This window comes from Pteropus vampyrus, unplaced genomic scaffold (assembly GCF_000151845.1).
Source record: "Pteropus vampyrus isolate Shadow unplaced genomic scaffold, Pvam_2.0 Scaffold516, whole genome shotgun sequence".
Lineage (NCBI taxonomy): Eukaryota > Metazoa > Chordata > Mammalia > Chiroptera > Pteropodidae > Pteropus > Pteropus vampyrus.
The window spans coordinates 2,221,684-2,244,956 of record NW_011889297.1 but is presented as its reverse complement, the minus strand read 5'-3'; the positions used below and the strand labels follow the sequence as shown (position 1 = coordinate 2,244,956).

Genomic DNA, 23,273 nt, shown 5'->3' with positions numbered 1-23,273 from the left:
AAACAACTATTAGAATCGATCAATGAATTCAGTAAAGTAGCAGGATACAAATTTAATATACAGAAGTTGGTTGCATTTTTATACACCAATGATGAACTATCAGAAAGAGAAATTACAAAAACAATCCTATTTACAATTGCATTCGAAACAGTAAAATATCTAGGAATCAAATTAATCGAGGAGGTAAAAGACCTGTTCTCAGAAAATTGTCACTGAAAAAAGAAATTGAAGATGATATAAATAAATTGAAACATATACTGTGTTCAAAGGCAGGAACAATCATCATCATTAAAATGACCATACTATCCAGAGTAATCTATAGATTCAGTGTAATCCCTATCAAAATACCATTGGCATTTTTTATAGAACTAGAACAAATAATCCTAAAAGTTATATGGAACCATAAAATATCCCAAATAGCCACAGCAATCTTCAGAAAGAACAAGTTGGAGATATCACACTACCTGATATCAAACTATATTACAAGGCTATAATAATCAAAACAACATGGTACTGGAATAAAACAGACACATAGATCAATGGAACAGAATAGAGAGCCCAGGAATGAATTCACACCTATATGGTCGCTTAATCTACGACAAAGTAGGCAAGAATATACAATAGGGTAAAGACAGTCTCTAGAACAAATGGTGTTGGGAAAACTGGACAGATATATGCAAAAACAAATGAAACTGGACCACCTTCTTACACCATATACAAGAATAAACTCAAAACAGATTAAAGACTTAAATGTAAGACCTGAAACCATAAAATTTCTAAAAGAAAACATAGGCAACAAACTCTCTGATATTGCTATTAGTAATTTTTTTTTCTGATTTATCTCCTTGAAGAAGAGAAACAAAAGAAAAAATAAACAAATGGAATTATACCAAACTAAAACGTTTTTACACAGCTAAGGAAACCATTAACAAAATGAAAAGATGACCTACTAAATGAGAGAAGATATTTGCCTATGATATTTCTGACAAGGGGTTAATATCCAAAATTTATAAAGAATTTATACAACTCAACAACAAAAAACTCCAAACAAACCAATTAAAAATTGGGCAGAAGACCTGAATAGGTATTTCTCCACAGAGGACATACAGATGGCCAATAGACATATGAAAAGATACTCCAGGTCACTAATCATCAGAGAAATGCAAATTAAAACCACAATGAGGTATTACCTCACACTTGTCAGATTGGCTATCATCAGTAAATCAAAAAAAAAAAAAAAAACAAATGTTGGGGAGGATGTGGAAAAAAGGGTGCCCTTGTACACTGTTGGTGGGATTACAAATTGATGGAGCCACTATGGAAAACAATTTAGAGGTTCCTCAAAAAATTAAAAATAGAACTACCTTTTGACCCAGCAATTTCACTTCTTGATATTCATCCAAAGAAATTTAAAACACTAGTTCATAAAAATCTATGCACCGTATGGTCACGGCAGTGCTATTCACAATAGCCAAGCTATAGAAGCAATTTAAGTGCACATCAATAGACGATTGGATAAAAAAAAAAAAAAAAAAAAAAAGTAATGGTACATATATATACTGTAATATTACTTAGTCATTAAAATAACGAAATCTTACCATTTACAATAACATGGATGAACCTAGAAGGTATTATACTGAGGGAAATAAGTTGACAGTGAAAGATAAATACCGTATGATTTCACTTTTATGCAGAATCTAAGGAATAAAACAAACAAACTAAATGGAAACAGACTCACAGATACAGGGAACAAACTGGTTATTTCCAGAGGGGTTGGGGGTTAGGGGTTTGGGTGAAAAAGGTGAAGAGATGAAGAAGTAGAAATTAGTAGTTACAAAATAGTCATGGGTATTTGGAGTATAGCATATTATTACTATTGTGATAGTTTTGTGTAGTACTGGGTGGGTACTTGAGTAGTCAGGGAGATAACCTCGTAGCTTATATAAATATTTAACCATTGTACTGTATACTTGAAGCTAATATAAAACATTGAAAAATAAAGTAAAAAGAAAAGAAAAAAATTCAGAATAGACCAACTAGAGCTAACATATACAGAACACTCTACCCGATAACAACAGAATACATATTCTCAAGTGCACATGGGACACTTTCCAGATAGACCATATGTTAGGCCACAAATAAGCCTCAATAGATTTAAAAAGATATCATACAAATTATCTTCTCCAACCATGATGAGATAAAGTTAGAAATCAATAAGAAAAAGAAAAATGTAAAATTTACAAAATCAAGGAAGATAAACAACACATTTTTAAAGAACCAATGAATCAAAAAAGAAATCACAAGAGAAATTAGAAAATACTTAGAGGCAAATATAAATGAAAACACAACATACCAAAACATGAGATGCAGTGAAAGTGGTGCTAAGGGAGAATTTATAGCTATAAATATTTACATTAAAAAAGAAAAAAAAATCTCAAATCAAAAGCCTAACTTTACAACTTAAGGAACTAGGAAAAGAAAAACAAACTAAACCAAAAGCTAGCAGAAAGAAGGAAATATATTAGAGTAATGGTAAATGAAATAGAGAATAGTAAAACAATAAAGAAATCAATAAAGTCAAAAGTTGGTTCTTTGAAAAAATTAACAAAATTGATAAATATTTAGCTAGATGGGTTAAAGAAAAAAGAGAAAAGACTGAAGGGTTTAAAGAAGTACAAATTAGTATTGTTAGATGGTCACGGGGATGGGGAGCATGGCATACGGAATGCAGTTAACATTAATATATTAGTTAGGTGGAAAACCAGAGGAGAGAAGGAGCAATTAGGGAGATAGTTTTATAAACTATATAAATATCTAACCAATGTACTGTTTACTTGAAACTAAAAAAAAAAAAAAAAAAAACCAGAAAAAAAGAAAGTGGTGACATTACTACCTATCCTATAGAAATAAAAAGAAATTGTAAGATAGTACTGTGAATAATCGTAGACCAACAAATTGGATAATCTAGATGAAATGGACAAACCAAAAGCAGAAAACCTACCAAGACTAAAGCAGAATTAAATAGAACATGTAAATATACCTGTAACTTGTAAGGAGATTTAATCGGTAATCAAAAATCTCCCAAAAAAGAAAAGCCCTGAGTCTGATGGTTGCACTAGCAATTTCTACTAAACATTTAAAGAGTTAATGCCAATTCTTCTCAATTTTTTCCAAAAAAAAAAAAATGAAGAGGATGGAATACTTTTTAACTCATCCTCTGAAGCCAGCGTTATGTTACCAAAACCAGACAAAGACATTACAAGAAAACTACACATTAACATTGATGAAAAAATCCTTAACAAAATACTAGCAAACCAAATCCAGCAACATGCTAAAAGGATTGTATATAGTGACCAGATCGAATTTATTCCTTGATTGCAAGGATAGTTCAACATGAAAATTGATCAATGTAATATAGCATATTAACAGAATGAAAGAAAAACAAACACATGGTCATCTCAATTGATGCAGATAAAGCATCTATCAAAATTCAACACCCTTTCATGATGAAACCTTAAAAAAAAAAAACTAGGAATAGAAGGGGACTGCTTCAACATAATAAAAGCCATATATGAAAATCCCACAGTTAGCACTATACTCAATGCTGAAAGACTGAAAGCTTTTCCTCTGAGATCAAGGTAAGGAACAAGGTAAGTTTCCTGTTTTCATCATTTCTCTTCAAAATATTACTGGAAGTTCTAGACAGAATGATTAGTCAAGAAAGCAGAAATAAAATATATCCAAATTGTAAAGGAAGAAGTAAAATTATCTCTGTTGCAGATCATATGATCTTCTATGTAGAAAACTATAAAGAGTACACAAAGACAAACAAAAAAACCTATTATAACTAATAATTCAGCAAAGTATCAGGATACAAAGTCAACACATAAAAGTTAGTTGCATTATTATACACTAACTGTGAACAGTATAAAAAGAAATTACAAAAATAATTCCATTATAATATCTCAAAAAATAAAATAATTAGGAATTGTCTTAACCAAGGATGTGAAAGATTTGTACAATGAGAAATATAAATCATTGCTGAAGTAAATTAAAAATGACATAAATAAATGGAAGCACATCCCATGTTCCTAGATTGGAAGACTTAATATATTAAAATGTTAATATTACCCAGAGCAATCAATAGATTCAATAAAATCCTTTAGAAATTCCCAATGATGGTTTTGCAGAAATAGAAAAGAAATAGAAAAGCCCATCCTAAAATCTCTGGGGACCCAAAATAAAATAGTGAAAACAATCTTGAAAACACAGAACAAATCTGGAAGACTCATGCTTCCTCATTTCAAAACTTACTGAAAAGCTACACTAATCAAAACAGTGTGGTACTGGCAGAAGGACAGACATATAGACCAATGGAATATACTAGAGAGCCCAGAAAGAAATCCTCACATTTAAGGGGACCATCTTTTAAACTAATGGTGTTAGGAAAATTGGATTTTCATATACAAAATAATAAAGTTGGACCCTTACCTAACACCACATACAAAAATTAATTCAAAATAGATCAAAGACTTAAATGTAATACCTAAAACAATACAACTCTTATTAAAAACATAGGGATAATTTTTTCACAACATTGGATTTGGCAATAATTTCTTGGGTATGACACCAAGGCACAGGTAAAAAAAAAAACAAAAATAGATCTAGTGAATTTTATTATTTTTTTTTAAATTGTTCATCAAAAGACACTATCAACAGAGTAAAAAGGCACCCCACAGAATGGGAAAATATTTGTGAATCATATGTCTGATAAGGGATTAATATCCAGAATATAAGAGAGCTCCTAAAACTCAACAACAAAAAGGTAAACAACCTAATTAAAGATGGTCAAAGGACTTGAATTAACATTACTCCAAAAAATATATATAAATGCCCAATAGGCCCATGGAAAGTTTCTCGGCATCACTAATCATTAGGGAGATGCAAATCAAAATGGCAAATAGATACCTCATCACACCCATTAGGATGGCTACTATAAAACAAACAAACAAACAAACAAAAGCAGAAAACAAGTGTGGCCAAGGATGTGGAAAAATTAGAAACCGTGTTGATCATAATGTAGAATAATACAGCCACTGTGAAAAACAGTATGGTGGTCCCTCAAACCTTAAAAAAAAAAATTACCATATAATCCAACAAATCCCCTTCTATGTATACCCAAAAGAATGGAAATGATGTCTCAAAGACTTATTTGTACACTCATATTCATAGCAGCATTATTCCCAATAGCTAAAATGTGGAAGAAATCCACATGTCCACTGATAGATGAATGGATAAGGAAAATGTAGTATATACATATAATGGAATATTATTCAGCTTTAAAACAGAAGGAAATTCTAAACTATGCTACAATATGAATAAAACCTGAGGGCATTATGCTAGATAAATAAGACAGTCACAAAAAAAATATTGTATGATTCCACTTATATAAGATACTTAGACTAGTCAAAAATATAGTCACAGAAAGTAGAATGGTGGTTGCCACAGCCTGGGGGAGGGGAGAATGGGTAATAATTGTTTAATGGGTATTGAGTTTCAGTTTTACAAGAGTTAATGGAGACGGATGGTGGCGATGATTGCACAACATTATGAATGTATATAATACCATTATACACTTGAAATGGCTAATATGGTAAATTTTATGTTGTGTATATTTTACTACAATAAAAAAATGAAGGAAAAAGAAAGACTGGGGACCCATACTGAACACAAGCTAATGAGAGCTTCTTAATACTCAGTGCTCATCCTCTTTCCCAAGGTAGGTTTCTGCTCCAAATATCTTTCTATCAGATGTAAGCCCTGTTGTCCATGTTCAGATCTCCTAGAATCAGCTGACACATGCCTAACTCCAGAATATGGTCCATTACATTGCTTTCATTTCCAAAGTTTTCTCCCTTCTGATCTTGGTTTTTGTTTTTGTTTTTTTTTTTTTTAATTTTCTGGCTCCTCTAAGTGACTAAACTACACCTAACCTTGCTATACTGTTTCAATACAGCACTTTAGGCATCTGGATATCGTCTCCAAGGTCAGGCTCTAAGGTTTGTTTTCCATCCCTCACCATAGCAAGCATGTCTGCATGTGATGTCAATCTGCTCTTGTCCCCATATTGCCAGGAACTTGAACAGTCATACTACCTTATACAGCCCTTTAGAAATAAACCTAGGAAAACACTTCTAAAATCATGACCTATAAAACAGAATTACCAGATGTTCAATAAAAAAAAAAGTTTAGTTTTAAAGTAAGCATGAGAAATACTGTATACTCTATTCCCATTTTGGAAATTCATGATGATCAAAAATAAATCTCAAGTTCTGAGAAGCCCTGCAGAAAAGAACACTATTTGACTGTTTTACTTGACTGTTTAACCTAGTGTTTTGCAAACACATTCAGACTCATAATTCTTTTTCACAGAACACTCATCTCTTGGTACTCGCTTTGGGAGATGATGGTGTAGAGTGTGCTTCTGAGCTATCCTCAGGCTCCAGCTTCTAAGTCCTCCCTAGTTTTCTGGCTCTAGTCAATGAATTTCATAAGTTAAGGATTCCTTACCCAGGATTCCAAGATGCTTATCTTCCTCCAGGTATACCTTTTCCTGGAATGTTTCATCTTGGAAAGCTTCATATCGGACTTTCCAGTAAGTGCCTCCAATTCGGCTGGAGCTCTTCTTGAAGAATTTATCTGAGCCACTGGCATATAAGGAGGCAAATGTCACACAATTTAATTATATATTAAATAGACTCCCATCTCACCCTTGGTCTCATCAAGTATGTATCTTCGTGGTTAGGAAAGACCTCAGAGATCTTCCAGATCAACTTCGACCCTCTGGTGACACCACAAATAAATAATATGCAGCTTCTGCTTCAGCCTTTCCAAGGTCAGGGAACTCGTTTCAGAGAAGTCAATCCCTCATACTGTTGAATAATTTTAATTATTGGAGTTCTTTGTTATAGTAAGTTGAAATCTTCTTGCTTGTAAGTCCCAGGCACTAACACCAGTTCTGCCCACCTGAGTTACATAGCCTTACATTGTCCTTAATCATCTCCAGGTACTCAAGATCTTTCTCCCCCTAACAAATAAAATCCTTAATTCCAAAATGAAAGCCCACTAATTTAGCAAAGCCAGTTGAAAATTCTAGAAGCCATGCTGAGACCAAAGTGCCTACTTTCCTGTGTTTTTTTGCAAATTCATTTCATTATTTCTTGCAGGAAGAAGAAACATGGTGGATACCTTAGGATATCCCCCCAAACTCTCTTAGTTATTTACCAACTACCTCTTTTGTGAAAGACCTGATATCAGTGGAATCACTGATAGGCAGTGAGTAGGCATAACTTAAGGCCGAGAAACTGAATAGGGCACTAATCTGCTCTGTCTTGTCCAGTCTGAGTCATGGATGAGGCAAGGAAATTTGGAGAAATTCCTCCAAAAGGATGGACTTGGAATGGCCACAAGGCAGATTGCTTCACCTCTTCCTACATTTCTCAGAGTGCCTTTTACACTCCTGCTGAAATTCTCCCTTCAGACTATGGGCAAGAAAAGTAGGAGCAAGGAGGTAAATAACAGGTAAAATAAAGAAGAGTTGGAAAAATACCATTTCAATTGATCCTGCCCCACCGAGGCCTCCTTTTCTTGGTATGGCTTGGGATTATAGCAGGACTAATCTCAACCACTGCTAGGACCTTTTTCTGGGGATATGACATAACCCTACAGAAAGTTTTGTAGTTCCCCAAGAGCAAGCTGTCCAGGGGGCTAAAGAATTTGGTTAACAGTTGTGTAATATAACTCCAGTCAGACAATGATTGTGATGCCCGAGTGAAAGTGTTTGGGGGTGGGCCCAGGGGTAGGGAGAAGAATCCCACTAACTCTTACCTGCCTGGTTCCCTCAAATTCTTCCCAGTACTCCCATCATGCCCCATTGGGCCGTAGTCCCATTGAATCTCATGGGCCTCAATGAAGTACTGCCGAACTTTTCCTGTTAGTAGGTTCACAGAAGGGGCCGTGGAACAAGACTTGACCTTGTAGAGTGCTTGCATGCCATCTGGAGGAGGAATATCATGGCTGGCCCCATTTCACCCAACAAGTTTCTACCCACACCATCCACCTTCCTCCCTCCCCTAATGTTTTTTCTTCCCATCCTCCTATAGGCTTTTTACCCTTGTCTTCAGATGGACCACTTTCTCTCACTCCTTAAGAGTCTGGCTGGGAAAGATGGAGCCCAGGTGGAAATTCAAATACCTCCACATGCTCACCACCACTGATTTACTTACCAGTTCTTCATTCCTGCCTCTGTGAAAGGCTTATATTGTACGAACATCACAAAGCTTGAAGTCTGAATACCTGAGTATAAGTCCAACCCTTATCACTATCTGTAGGACCTTAGCCAAGTCAATTCCTATATCTGAACTTTAATTCCTGTTTTGTAAATAAGGAGAATAGAAAATCTATGACACTAGGCTGGTGGGAGTATCAGATTAAAAAAGAGGAGTAAGTGATTTGTATAGAGGGAAGCTTCCCAAATAATAGAACATATTCTATACATGGAGATGAAGTTTCAGACTTAGAACTGTCAGGAAAATGTGGATTCTAAGTAATATCTACAAAATCTGAAAAATGTTACATTGAGGTATGGTGGTAATCAACGATACTGCCTTATTCATTTCTATTGAATATGTATATATGCCAGGCCTTATGTCAGGTGCTTTACATATGTTATCTCCTTCAGTCCTCACAATCACCCTGTGAAATAAACTTTAACATTCCCTTTTTCCAGATGAAAAACAAAACAAAGAAAAACTAAGGATAAGAGAGGTTGAGTAACTTGCCCAAGATAACACAGCTAGTCCATGGTGAAATTGAGACTTAAGCTCTTATCTTTTAACTGAAAATGCGAGTGCTCATTTTCTTCTCTTATATTCACTATTTTGGTCTCATTCCCTTGGTCTCTAAGATTCAAAATAACATTATCACTCTGAAACCTCATTACAATTTTATAAGGTAGGAATCACTATTACACTCCTCAGATGAAGAAACAGAGGCTCAGAGAAATGATATGACTTTCCAAAGGTAACTAAGCAACTGGTAAACCTGGATTTGAATCCAAGCTTGTCTGGCTTGTCTGACCCATTCTTGTTCAACTATTGTTCTGTATTCCTAACCTCCATTGGATTCATATTCACTTACTCAGGCACCTTTGAAACTGAGAGAAGACTCTTGATGATGGAGCATGGGTAACTGGCCCCTGTTGAGAAAATCTTACTATCCAAGTCTCATTATCCCACCAGTCTATAACTCCTCATCTATTCAAATTCATTTTCACATACTCCCGTATCACATTCCTGACATCCACCTAATTTACCATATATAAAATAATTCTAGAAATGAGATCTGAAAAGGATCTTAGAGAGTATTGAGACCAAATCTACCATTGCATAAATGTGACAAATAAGTCTAGAAATGGGAGAGACTTTTCCAAAGTCATTACAGAGAGTTTTTCAGAGCTGAAGCAACAACTGAAACCACCTAATCAACTATCTGGTGTGCTTTCCATTGCCTCATATGTTTCTCTTCTCCTCTGATGCTCCTCAATCCACTAAGCTATTGCTTCAACCATTCTCCCTCTGAAAATTAAACTTTCTACCCCTATTTCTGTTGAGTCTTAATTAGAGTGTCACCACTTGCCCACAATGCTTCATAATTTCGTGCAGAGGCCTTACTCTTCTTTAACTGATTTCTCCTTTACTACCTATTCAATCAGCTACAAATACCCCCAGGTCTTAATTTTTTAGGATGCTAAGCACCAACAACAAAAATCAAAACAAACAAACAAACAAAAAACCATGCAGCTTAAAAGTCCACTTATTCATCCCTATGCCATCTTATGTTAGAGATAAAAAAATAAAATAAAAAAATAAACATGAAACCCAGAGAGTTGTGCTCAAGGTCACCCTGTAATTTAATGGCTGAGCCAGGAAAAAAACTGGGTCCCTAGAATTTTAATATAGTGTTTCATCCTTTATCCTAGCTGTCTTACCTGAAAGACCTATCTTGTGGCTCTAGGCCAGAAGCCCAGGCTTCTGGGGAACATATTGCCACCTGCCTCCCATATCTCAAGGGTCAAGAGATGTTGGCTCTCACCTTGCAAGTGACTATTCACTTGACAGCTAATTAACCAGATGCCAAGTTTCTGGGGCACCATCTCAGCAGTCACAAAGGTGGCTGGAAAGATGTGAGCCACATCAGTGTGGTGGCCCCGGATGGTCAGCATCTGTCCATGGAAGAAAGCTGTGTGGACATCTACTTCATTGCCCATGCCAAACAAGTGCCAGGCCACACGCTTCTGTGCACACATGTTCAGCTCTGGTAAGTTCCCAAATACAAAGCCATTGATTGCTGAAAAATAAAACCCAAAGAAAATATCGATTAGGGAAAGACAGCTCAAAAGGAAAAACCTTAGCATCTGACAATAATAATAAATACTATTTAGAGGTCTTAAAGAGCACAGTGTGCTGACAATATGCATTACATCATTTAAATATCACAAACAGGTATTAATGGTCTCATGTGTAAAAAACAAAAAAACAAAAAAAACAAAAAACAAGTAAACCAAGGTTCAGAGAAGTAAAGTTACTTTCTTCCCAAGGCCACAGAGCTATTAAGTGGTAGAGCCAAGATTCCAGCCCAGCAATCTGAGGAAGCTTTCTAAGTAATGGGGTTTATTTTGTAAGCAGTTTTTTTCCTTCCAGGACAATTTCCTTCTAAAATCTTCACAGGACAAGTGTCAAGTTAGCTAATCACGGTTATAAGCAATTGGTATAAAATCCGAGAGAAATTTGAGCTGTCCAAGCCATTAATTACAACTTCTCTGATTTTTTACTTCCCCTTGGGATTGATCCCACCTTTGTCATCAAAGGTAAGTAAGTCACTCCCTTAATTAAACAAAAACAAAGCCAACTTGTATCTATTCCTAAAATCACTTCTCTGCCCATGCCTCAGGGCTTTTGCGTCTTTAGTTAGTTTTACATTTAATTAAGATGATCTATTCCTTTATAGGCACATTTTTTTCTCCACAAAGTGGATCATTCGTCCAGCTTGCATCCTTTTTAGAACAAAGAAAAGTTGACTAATTATATCAGTGAACAACCGTCACCAAAGTGACTGAACATATAATATACGACTTTGGAATCTACAGCCTGAGCTATTCCACAGTGAAGAGGCAAGGTACCTAATGGCAAGAGCACAGTATGCAGTCAGACAGATCAGGGTTGGAATTTTAATTGTGCTGTTTATCTGTTATGTAATCATGGAGCCTCAGTTTCCTCATAGGTAAAAGAAGGTAAAACTACCGACTACTCCTGGTCCTTGTGAGGATTAAAAAGGATCAGGTATGTGAAAGCACCCACCAAATGCTAGACCCAGTGGAGACCCTTCATCAGTATTCCCTGTCACAGAGTGGCCATCGCCTCCTAGCTCACCATGCATCTTATTGCTCTCCCGAAAGGCTTCATCTTCTTTGTTCACTGAGGCGGGATCTGAGCAGTAAGTGGCAATGTTCTCATTGATATGCCAACTAAGATTCTCATCTACCACACTGAAGAGCAGGAAGAAATAATTGTCCACGTCTTGCCGCCGAGGAGGGGAGTTACTATCCAAGGTTCCTAGTGCAAGTAAGAAAGGTGTTCTTGAGAACCTCCTATCCTTAAAAAGACTACGCTGCAAGGGTTACTCATAAAAAAGAAATAGGAAGAGGGGAGCTTAAGAGTCTGTCAGCAACAGAAAAGTAAATGGAGCCTTCTGCTACTAATGTATATCTCCAAAATCTCTGTATAAAACCATCAATTCAGTTGAGCCTAGGACTTGAAGTTGGGGCACATAGGATCTAAAATAATTCCCTCCCATCATCCTTACCTATGTATTCAACCCAGGGCCTTAAGCTGATCACACTTTTACAACACCAAGGTTTTCAGTTCTGACTATATCTTAAACATACCTTATTTCCAATCAAGTCCGCAATCCTTCCCAAATACTGATAGCTATACTTTCAGTCCTATTCACACTTAAACTTTTCCCACATACCTTACTGTGAAATTAGAAAGAAAATAAAGTAGAGTTTTTTATGGTTTTTGTTTGTTTGTTTGTTTTGTTTTGTTTTGTTTTGTTTTTAGAATAGAAAGGATAATAAAATAGAAAACATAGTGGAACAGGAGGTTGGCAGGGTTTATTCCTGCTAATAAACAAAGATACTATTTTAACGCTACTCAGGCTGCTGATCAATATGTAAGTGGTTCAACTATATCACTGGTTCCCATAGATATCCTAAATTTTATCTCATACTTCATCCTTGGGATCTGTACCTCTTTTACAGGTGATAAGGGGTCCAATGAGGCCAGTTGCAATGTCTCGTGGAGCATCTACATGAGAATGGTAGATCCAAGTGAGACACGCTGGGTCAGCCACAGTGGGTGCATGGCCTTCTGGAATGGTCCAGTTGTACATGTGGCTGCCTCCCGGGGGAACAGAGTCATCAGCTTTCAGCTGACCAGAGGATCCATCAGGGTACAGGGAGCCTAGAAAATAATATTGCACATGCCCAGTCCTAGGGTGAGTGAGAGGGAGCCTAGAAGATATAGAAGCCAAGAGAAGGCTGACATATGCAACACCTAGGTCCAGTCTTATGGAAAATAAAGTTCTAAGGTCCAGCACAGTGTTCCTCAGAACATGAGGAGGGCAAAGATTCAAGTAATATGTAGCCAAAGAACTCCAAACCTCACATCAACAATGGATGGAGAGGTAGCAGCAATTGGGGAAGGAGCTGTAGCCAATGAAAACTGCTCCACAGCCTGATCTAGTAGTGCCCTGATGCAAAGTTAATGTTGTGAAGGCAAGAGAGAAGACAGAATTCCCTACCTTTAAGTATTTACTTTAGAAAACAGAAAGCAGACAATTACGAAATTTCAGTTTAAAGGCAATTTAATGAACAGTTGGTCCACTTCCTCATTTTATGGAAGATAAAACTGAAGGAAAGTAATTTGCCAATGGTCATATAGAGAGTTAGTAGTCAAGTCAGGACCTTCTGACTTCCTTCTCTATTGTGTTACTGTTGTCTTAGATTATAAGCCATTGCAGTCACTGTTGTGTTAGATTATAAGCCATTGCAGTCACTGTTGTGTTAGATTATAAGTCATTGCAGATAGTGAGAAATACAAAATGAGTAAACTTAACTGCCTCTTAAGAAGAAAATGGACCTTTTTGGAAGACTATGACACTAGAATAAAGTTCCCTTATATTATTCAGAGTACACTCTTCTCTTTTCAAAGCAGTCAAATATTTTATGAAAATGCCATTCAAGTATTTCTTTGTGATAAAAGGCAGATTTAAAAACTTTTAAAAATATTTCAAATATAGTAGATATTCAATATTATATTAATTTCAGGTGTACAACATAGTGGTTAGACATTTACATAACTTATGAAGTGATGTCCCTGATAAGTCTAATACCCACCTGATACCCACCTGACACCATACATAGTTATTAAAATATTGATTATATTCTCTTTACTGCACTTTACATCCCTGTGACTATTTTATAACTACTAATTTATACTGCTTAATCCCTTCGCCTTTTTCACCCAGCTTCCCAACTTCCCTCCCATCTGGCAACCATCAACTTGTTTTATCCACCATAAAACAAACAAAACAGAAACAAACTCATAGATAAAAAGCAGTTTGAATCTCTCTACCTTCCTAATGAAGAATCTGAGGCCCAGAGAGAGGCAGCGACTAGTTCAAAGTCACACAGTATATGAATAGCAGAAGTGATAACAGTACCCAGCCATGATTTCTCTGAGAGAAGAGTCCCTGTTACCTCATATGAATAATGAAGAAAAAACTGTCCTTGTTCCCAGCTTCTCTCAAATGACAGTAAAGGAAAAGTAATATTTGTTGTGGGCAGAAGATAGAAAGGATGGGCTGATTTACCTTCTGAGTCCTTCTCATAGAAAACACCGTGGGGGTGGATGGTATAAGGACGAGTGGCAAAATTCTTCAGGTGGATAAGGATGACATCTCCCACCTCAGCCTGCAACACTGGCCCCAGGAAGCCCAACCAGGCAGGCTGAGCCATTTCATGCATGTATGAACCATCCCTGTATTCTCTGTAGATGGTCTTCTTGTAGCTGCTCCCTATCCGGTTCTTGCCAGACTTTAAGAAGCTGGAAGCTACTCTGGGAAGGAAGGAAGGAAAGAAAGAGTCACAATTTTGCTATAATCTTCAAACTTCTGGAGAGTTATTTTCCAGAAGAGGCTGACCAAAAAGTGTTCATCTTTGTTTAGGGTAAAACAAGAGGAAATGTGACTCTACTAATCAAAACATTAAAGCTTTAAGTTAGAGTCTATTGTTAGACGATGGGAAGTATCAAGTTAAAGCATATGAAATTGTTGATATTTGACCACTTTTAACCTACAAAAAAAGGCAATTTCAAGTGGTTCAACCTAATATACAGTAATAGAGAAACAGCTAACTATGGACTGACACTTTAAGTGATCAATTCCCTACCCATATGGCCTGACTTAGCATCGTCCTAATATATATGGGAGGTTTTATAGCATCATGGTTAAGTTCTCAAGCTCTGGACCCAGAATGGTTCAGTCACATGCTGATGCCACTTCCAAATCTGTGAGACTTTGAGCAAGTTATTTAAATACTCTGTGCACAATTTCCCAAATTGTAAAATGGAAACAAACACAGTACCAAACCTGGACAGTTGTTACTGGTGACTAAAATAATTAAAATACATTTAGAGCTTAGGACAGTGCTTGGAAAATAGTAAAAGCTTAATAAATGCTGCTACTTTGAAATGTTGGAGGGGGTTATTTTGAAGTTATCCCTCAAGGACACTTTTTAAGACAGAGACTTTCGTGATTCCTAAACTACATTGTCAAAAAAACGACGGCTGTTTTTCTTACTCTAATTCTTCCTAGAGAGCTCTGAGATGTTACAGTCAACTTTGGAAAACTCCGAGGCTTTGGAAAAACAAAGTGGTTCATGATCACAAAAATTCTTTAATTAATTCATTTTTAACAGGTATTTGTGGAACGTCTGTAAGATCAAGAAGAGTTAATCCTGTGGGATCTGTGAGTGGCAAAATCATGAGAAGAGTACCAATTTTTTATCTGCATTACCCAGGTTCAAATCCTACCTCTTCCATTTTACTAGCTGTGAGACTTGAGCAAGTTACTTGATCTCTCTGACCCTCAGTTTTTTCATCTAAAAGATGAGGATATTCAGACTCAATCTCTAGAGCTTTTGTAAGAATTAGGTGAGACAAAATGTGCAAATTTCTAGTATAGTGCCTGTCACAGTGTTACATAACTGATAGTTATTACTGTTATTTCTTTGATTCTACGATTTACCTTAATTTTTTCACATTTTCACATATCTGCAATTAGTAGTTCTACTGAACTATGGGAGCATAGTTTCACCACATATATCTTATAAACACTGTATATATTTCATGTTTCTTTTTTAAAAAACTAAACAGCTATTACTAAGACAGTATTTTGGATATAATCTTAGCATCAAGAGAGCATGAAATTACCATTAGGACCCTAAAAATACTGAGGTGCCTCAGTGAGGAAAAGCAGACTCCATATGGAACATTGCCTCTTGAGTCAACTAGCACTATTCCCAGCAAACATGCCACTGGGTGTATGATCCAGAGAGATCAGGAACTGGCTGCTACCACACCCTGGGAAAAGGTCTTCAAGAGGCTACCTTTTGACCTCAAAGGTGACCCCTACCCAACTCCACCTCTAATTCCACAAGAGATTAAACCTACGTGTCACTGTCCAGAGGCTGGTTTGTGATGACATTCCTTCCCTTGGGAGCATAGTTCCATTGCACGTCTCGGATACCCAGGTAGTAGACTCGAGTGGCCCCATAAGTCAGTCGGGGCCACAAGGGTTGCATGAACAGCAGAGCCCAGAGGAGATGGCCCGGCTCCATGGCCCACATTACGCTGGGAAACAGGCAAATGAATAGCTGCTGGCATGGAAGAAAGAGAATAAAGGGGCTTTGTTCTTTTGCATATGTCTGGAAAATTAAAGAGTCAAGAGCCAAACCAAGTGACTAAGAAAGCAAAAACCAATTAGCCTAGAATCTCTGCCTTACTTGATTTTTTTTTTCAGTTAAACAAATATTCAATGATCTCTACACATTGGACTTTGGAGGGCAAAGTTAAAAAATCACATGTACTGATAATTATGTATCACTTCCTTCAGAAGAGAAATATGAATACCGTTTCTTCAGCAGTGTGGAAGAAAGAACGTACTCTGGCTCAAGAAACAGGATAAAAGTACAAGAAGCCTGATTGGGCTACTGACTCACTCAGTACTTGAATCAAGTCACTAATTCTCCTTGTGCCTCTGTTTTCATTGTCACCACTTTCCATCCTTGATTGTGTTTAAAAAAAAGAGAGAGAATTTACCAAAAGACATTTACTAGAATATTCATAGACCCAAAATGAAAACAGACAAAATGTTCATGAACATTAGAATGGGTGAGTAAATTGTATTTTATTCATACAATGGAATTTTATATAACAATGATAATGAACAAACTACAACTACACATGAAATTATAGATCTCTCATGAATGTAATGTTGCAGAAAAATCAGACACAAAAGAGTACATACTCTGCGGTTTCATTTATGTACACTAAAAATCAGGCAAAACTAAACCATGCCATTAGAAGCCAAGATAGTGTTCACCCTTGAGGTAGGGATTAGTGACTGGGAAAGGAAGAGGAGGAACACCTCTAGATAACGTTCTGTTTCTTGATCTACATACTGGTTACATGTGTGTGTTCAATTTGTGAAAATACATTGAGCTGTGAACTTATCATTTGTGCACTTTTCTGCATGTGTTATACTTCCAAAAAGTGAAAAATGAAATAAGACAAAAGAAAATATATGAGGGAAATATTAACTTCTCGGAAGAAATGTTCTCTGCTGTTTCTCTGCTATGCACAAATCGATTTCTTGGGTCTAATCTTGAGTCAGAGTCAGAACTAAGCTGCTAGCCCCACACTCCAGTATATCAGCTAGGAAGTTAGACTTCTTGGGGCTGAGATGAAGTACTCAGTCATACAATACACATCTGCAGTCAAACTTAGAAACATAGACAGCATAACGTAAACATCCCTATATTTACACTTGTGTACACATAGACACATGTAGTCTTATCTAAAAGCAGAGATGCACACACTTTCATCCACATTTAGAACCACACTGTCACACAAAGCCTTTGTTACTTTCATAATAACAACAACAATAATAAATCAATATTTATTGTGTGTGCATGGCACAGCAGACACTTTTAAATGTCTTACATAGATTAAATGATTTAATCTTCAGAACCACATTATGAAGCAGATGCCATTATTCTCCCCACATTACAGAAGGAAAAACTGCAGGACAGAAACATAAAGTAATTTTCCCAAAGTTACCTAGTTAACAATCAGTAGAGTTGGACTGTGAGCCCAGGAATTATGGCTCCAGTGTCTACTTTCTTAATCACCATGCTATACTACTTTCCACAAAACATACTTGCATACTCACATGAATATACACAGAGAGCATGTATATGTCCATAACTATAAAAATACCTGCGAAAACCCTATACACTCTGAAATATACAATCACATGTAGTTGTGATCACTTCTAGAAATAGACACATATACTCGTTTAGGCAAAGATATACCTAATCAGTCACTCATAATGCTGATAATAATCATGGTAGCTACCATTCATTGAGACATCCTATATACTAAACATTGTGTTCATTGGTTTATATAAATTATTTCACTATATACTCATCCTAAACACATGAGATAGAGATGATTAATCAAAAATAGAAAATCAAAGATATGCACAGACTCACATACGGTTAGGAAATCCCCAGATATTTACCTTGGTTAAGCCTAGGTATTTACCTTGATTAATAAACAGACCTATAGACTTCTCTACAAAACCTCAGGCCCCTCTACACATACAGCAGTAGTGTAAGTGTTAATCCCCAGTGTCCATATGGCATTTGGCAGGGAGCCCTTGATATAGGGAGCACCTGTACTTGGGTTCTTCTTTCCAAATCCTGGATTCTCCACTGACGAGTTGTGTAGCTTGGGGTAGTACTTAATTACGCTGAACCTGTTTTCTCATCTATAAAGTATGCATAATAATACCAGTTTGGGAGAAATAAATTAGAAAACTTACATGAAAAGGACCCAGTACAATTAATGTTTAGAACATAACAGACAGTAACTGCTGGTGTCCTTCCTCTTTCTTCTTCCTCCTGGCTACAATTTATTTTAATTTATCCTCACTATTTCCCACACATCATATATTCTGTATTTCTACTCTAAGGGCTAACTTAAATCTGAACTGCCCTAGAAGGTCTCCTCTAAACTCTCCATACTACTGTCTTCTGAAGGACTACTTACTCTCTATAGCACCCAATTGCATTAAGTCAGACTTTGTATTATTGTTAACTTTCTGTTTTATGAGTTGCCTCATGAACTGTCTTTATTTTCCAGATTGGACTATAAACGTCTTGAGGGTGGATGTCATGCCTTAGAAGTCTTTGTGCATCTATTGCCAGACATGGTGATGGGGCCCTGTAGATGTACTATAAACAGCTACTGCTAAAGTGACATGAAATGACATACATTTTCCCATCAGTTAACTCTAGTTCAGTTTGCCACTGGTTCACAGAGTGGCTTTGGAAAAGTTACTTTAGTAAGCCTCAGTTTCTCCATATATAAACGAATAGAGCTGGACTACATAGTTTTTACCTTTTGGGGGTCATGAAGGTTTGAGAATATAATAAAATGCAAAAATGTGGAACTACAAACAATGTTTTATATAAAAAGCTCTCAAAAAGTCTTTCTAGTTCTCATATTTTGTCAATACAGTCACTGATGAAACACAGGTGCATTCATATGCACTTACATATAGTACCACATATGGTCAAACAAATAACCATGGTTTGGAACCTTCAACAGGGAGGGAGTGTCCTGGGTTTAATGCAACTCTGAATACAACATGGACCTTCTTCAAGCTTCCTTCTCAGAGAAGTGCCAGCAAGACTGGTGTGCCTTAAACTCACTTACCTAGGAAGAAAACTGTCCCAGGTAAGAGTTTCACGATTGGAGAAGCACATAATAAAGTTGGAAATATTCCAAGAAGGGACAAGTACAAACCTTCAGCATACAATGAAGAAACATTCAAAAGTGGTGACTAATGACCAAAAGAGCTAGAAAATAGAGCCTGGGGAAAAAGTACTATCTAGTGTTTGCCTAAGCACTTTCCACTTTACAATATTTTCTTTTTTTGTGTGTGTGTATCTGCCATGTTATTTAATTCTGAAACTCTTGTGAGATAAGGATTGTCTTCCCCATTTTGCATCTAGGGCACAAGCTTTGGAATCAGACTACCTAAACAAATTCTGACTCCACTTTTCCTGTGTGACTTGATAATCTGCTTCACTTCTCTAGCCATAGTATTTTCATCTTTGAAATGGAATTAATACTATTAGCTACATCTCAGAGTAGTGTGAGGATTAAATAATTTAAGATCTATAAGTGCATAGAACACAAATAGTTGCTCAAGTACACAAATAAGTGATCTAAAAGTATTAGTGGCTATTATTATTACAGATGAGGAAATAGGTTTAGAAATGAAACTTGCCAGGACTCCAAAGAGTCAATATTTTATGAATAGCCACAACGCATACACACTCTTAAGTTCCTATATACAGTAACACAAACTAAGCAAAGAGGCAGATGTATATGTCTGAGATTAGTCTCTTTGGAAGCAAGATGGTATAATGAAAGGAACCAGAACTTTTGAGTCAGATAAACTCAAAACGTAAGTTTGAGTTTTCAGTTCTGTTTGAAAGAGATAGCATCGGGGACTTAGTAGACACCTGATAAGTATTAGTTTTCTTTCTTTCTAATCACTGGCTTCCTTTTTTCCTCCCAAAGCTCCATTTGTTGTTGCTATTATCATTTCCATTGCTGCTGGTGTTGTTCCTGTTGTTGTTTTTAATTTGGTTTTATCATAAACTATTAAAACAGAAGAAAGGGAAAATCCATAAAAGTCTTTTAGATTCACTTGGATATTTCATGGTAAAATTGAAAAACTTCAGATTCTAGAAAAATAGGCTCTAGTTCTAGATTCATCATTTATTAGTTGTATGACATTGGGCAAGTCACCCGATTTCCTAAGCCTCACTTTCCTCATCTTGTAAAAGAAGATAATCTCTGCTTTGGGGTCTTCATTAGTTTGCTATGAAGATCAAATGAGATGAATTATGTGAAAGCCCTATGTAAACTTTTCACTTGGGCAGGGTTATTTTCTCTCAGCTGAGCCCACAGGAGGGAGTCTTAGAGAAAGGCCAGACTGAGGAGGAAAAATAAAAGGGAAAGTTAAAAGGACAAATGAAATAAGTAAGGTGAGCCAGAATCCTGAGAGAAAGTAAAAAAAAAAAAAAAAAAAAAGGGCAGAAGGAACAGGTGCTCAAAAGGAGAAGAGAGAGAGAGAGAGAGAGAGAGAGAGAGAGAGAGAGAGAGAGAGAGAGAAACAGAGACAGAGAGAGAGAGAGACAGAGAGAGAGAGAGAGACGAGACGAGACGAGACGAGACGGGACGGGGACGGGACGGGACGGGACGAGACGAGACGAGACGAGACGAGAAGAAATGAATGGGTAAATTTTTGCTCTACTTTGAATTAGACATAGTTTAATTAATATGCACTGAGAATAGCCCAGGGAGAAAGTCAGTCAACAACAAGTCAAGTCAAGTCTCCCCTACCCTTATCTTACCTTCCTGTCATCCCAACATCACCCGGTCCTGATCACCATCATCTAAGACAATTTACATCACTGTTTTTCCTATAATTTGCAAGTTGTTCTTTTAATGATCTTTTAATGATCTTTTCTCTCCCTCCATCTTCCTTATCTCTCTGATTTGGGTTAGACTGAGCTAGACAGGCTTATTCTAGACAAAAGATCACTCAATTGAACACATGAATACTGAGCTATCTTTGGGGTCCTTTCTCCAATCTCAGCAAAATAAAAATCTCCATCTCTTTTGGTCTTCCATTTTCTTAATGTGTTTTGGCTCTTTCTTCACCTTGTGACTCAAAATAGGTCTCAAATGGGGATTTTTTTTTCACCTTTGGTGAGCATAAGCCTTTCTTTACTAGGAAGGAAAAAAAAAGAGAGTGTGTTGAAAACCCCACAAGGTTCCAGATAATATAAACACAATTTATATTATTTTTAAATCATTATCACTGTAGTTTAGCATGTCAGAGATGATAAAATTGAGGTCCAGAGAGGAAAGGATTCACCTGAAGTCCTGAAAGCTAGTGCTAGAACCTAAGACTACCAACCTGATCCCCCAGACTAGCAATCATGTCTAACATATCATCACCATACCATTCCTGGGACAATATAATTTTACTACATATTTTGCACTTGTATTAAGGAGGCTGCTTTATTTTCTCATACCCCAGTTGTAGTATTATAGAAAGCATACTAATTTGAAATTAAAAGACCTGAATTCAAATCGTATCTCTTGTCTGTGGTAGCTATGTGACATCTCAACAGGTCACTTTTATCTGTTTGAATCTCATTTTTTAAATCTGAAAATGGAATATTAATCTCACAGAATATTTTTGAGACTAAAAAATAATGGATATTTGAGCCCTTAGCAAAAAGCTTGGAATAAAATAGATTCTCAGTGAAAAATTAAATGCATTATAGGTTCACACATCATAAAAACCTTTATAAACCATCTTTTTTTTTTCAACTCTTTTGTGTGTCATATAGAAAACTGAGACCAGAGGGGTGAAGGAGTTTACTCAAATCAAACAACCAGTTACTGGTAAAGCCAGAATTTGAACCCATGTTTTCTAAAATATTTCTGCTATTCAGACACTAAGTGTGAGAGATAATTTAGAGTTTAAGCTTACAGCTTAGTTCACCTATAATATATTTGCTTACTTTACGCCAATCTGGATCTCAAAAACATGAAACAAAGTGATTGTTTTTAAGTGTTTCAGCCTCCCATTTATGTAGTCCTCAGATCCATCACCTCAACAAATCCTTCAACCTGTGAGATGGAAGATGAGCACATTATTAACTACTCTTACAACTCCAAGATTGTCCCTGAAGTAATCAAGCCAGTGTGTTCCTGGACATTTTGGAGAGAGAAATGAAAGGAGCATATTGTTCACTTTAACTTCTCTGCACACCCAGCCAAGCTTCCTCTAACTTCTCAGCAACTGAATTTCTCTCCTAGTAGCCCAAGACTCTCTTAAACTCAGATGAATAAAGATTTTTACAAAGAAAAGTCAAGGTAGGATTTGGAAAGAGAAAAGAAAGCTTACCTTTGCTAGAAAAAACCCTTCCATATTCATGTCAGCGGCCTAGTGATGCTGAACTGCAGACTCCAGCGTGAGTCTGCCAGCCCTGCTCAGTTAGTATCCTGGGTTACAGGGTCTTGCTCATAAATTAAGTCCAGGGCTCCAATCTGGGGGGTGGGGGGTTGTTACTGGAATGGGGTAAATGGAGGAGGGGTCAGTGCTGGGTGCCGTCCTTTCCAGAAACTAAACTACTGGAATGTCTTGTTCCGGCCTGGTTTGGTACAAAACCCGGGATGGTTCTTTGACCATATCCGGGTGTTTTCCAAATCCCGGTTAGGATCTCAGGAGGAATTACAAGGGGGTGGGCTGCATTTCTGTTGTCGCAGCTTGCTAATTGCCTTTGCTGAAAGGGGAGGAGAATGCACTGTCAGTGTGGCCAGTCAGAGCTCACAGACAGATTACAACAGTCCCAGTCACGAAATGGGACCCTTTGTAAGAGTTACTAAATGTGGTAAGAACCCTTATCCCCACCAATATTTTTCCTTCTTGTAAAGCCTAGTTGTCAGCTCTGCCTATTTTCCTCAGGCCATGGTTGTTTGGTAATAAAGAAAAATAAAACTTGAAATAAAACAACTTTCTACATGCCAGGCCCTATGTTAACCACTTGACATGCATTCTCTCATTTAAGTCTCCTGATATCCTGTACAATGGACTCTCTAATTCTTTTTATTTCATAACTGAAGAAAACCAAGCACCAAGAGAGTAGGTAACTTGTTCAAGGTCATACAATTAGGAAGTAAAATAGGGGAGATTTTACTGGGTCTTAGCCACCACAC

At 36.7% G+C, this 23,273-nt stretch overlaps 1 protein-coding gene across 4 annotated transcripts in view; it reads right to left on the bottom strand.

Annotated features, from left to right (window-relative positions):
- The window catches only part of HEPH (hephaestin), a 71,875-nt gene extending 49,166 nt beyond the window's left edge, over positions 1-22,709 (bottom strand). For 2 of the 4 annotated variants that reach the window (XM_023525015.1, XM_023525017.1), the window contains exons 1-8: positions 22,462-22,709; positions 15,852-16,057; positions 13,993-14,237; positions 12,369-12,581; positions 11,490-11,672; positions 10,153-10,407; positions 7,888-8,056; positions 6,571-6,707 (exon numbers count right to left, since the gene is read on the bottom strand). In XM_023525015.1, the coding sequence (XP_023380783.1) occupies positions 6,571-6,707; positions 7,888-8,056; positions 10,153-10,407; positions 11,490-11,672; positions 12,369-12,581; positions 13,993-14,237; positions 15,852-16,057; positions 22,462-22,491 (1,438 nt within the window). In that variant the 5' untranslated portion in view covers positions 22,492-22,709. The remainder of the gene's footprint in view (positions 1-6,570; positions 6,708-7,887; positions 8,057-10,152; positions 10,408-11,489; positions 11,673-12,368; positions 12,582-13,992; positions 14,238-15,851; positions 16,058-22,461) is intronic. The other 2 variants (XM_023525016.1, XM_023525018.1) reach the window with 2 other exon arrangements.
- Between the last annotated feature and the right edge of the window lie 564 nt (positions 22,710-23,273).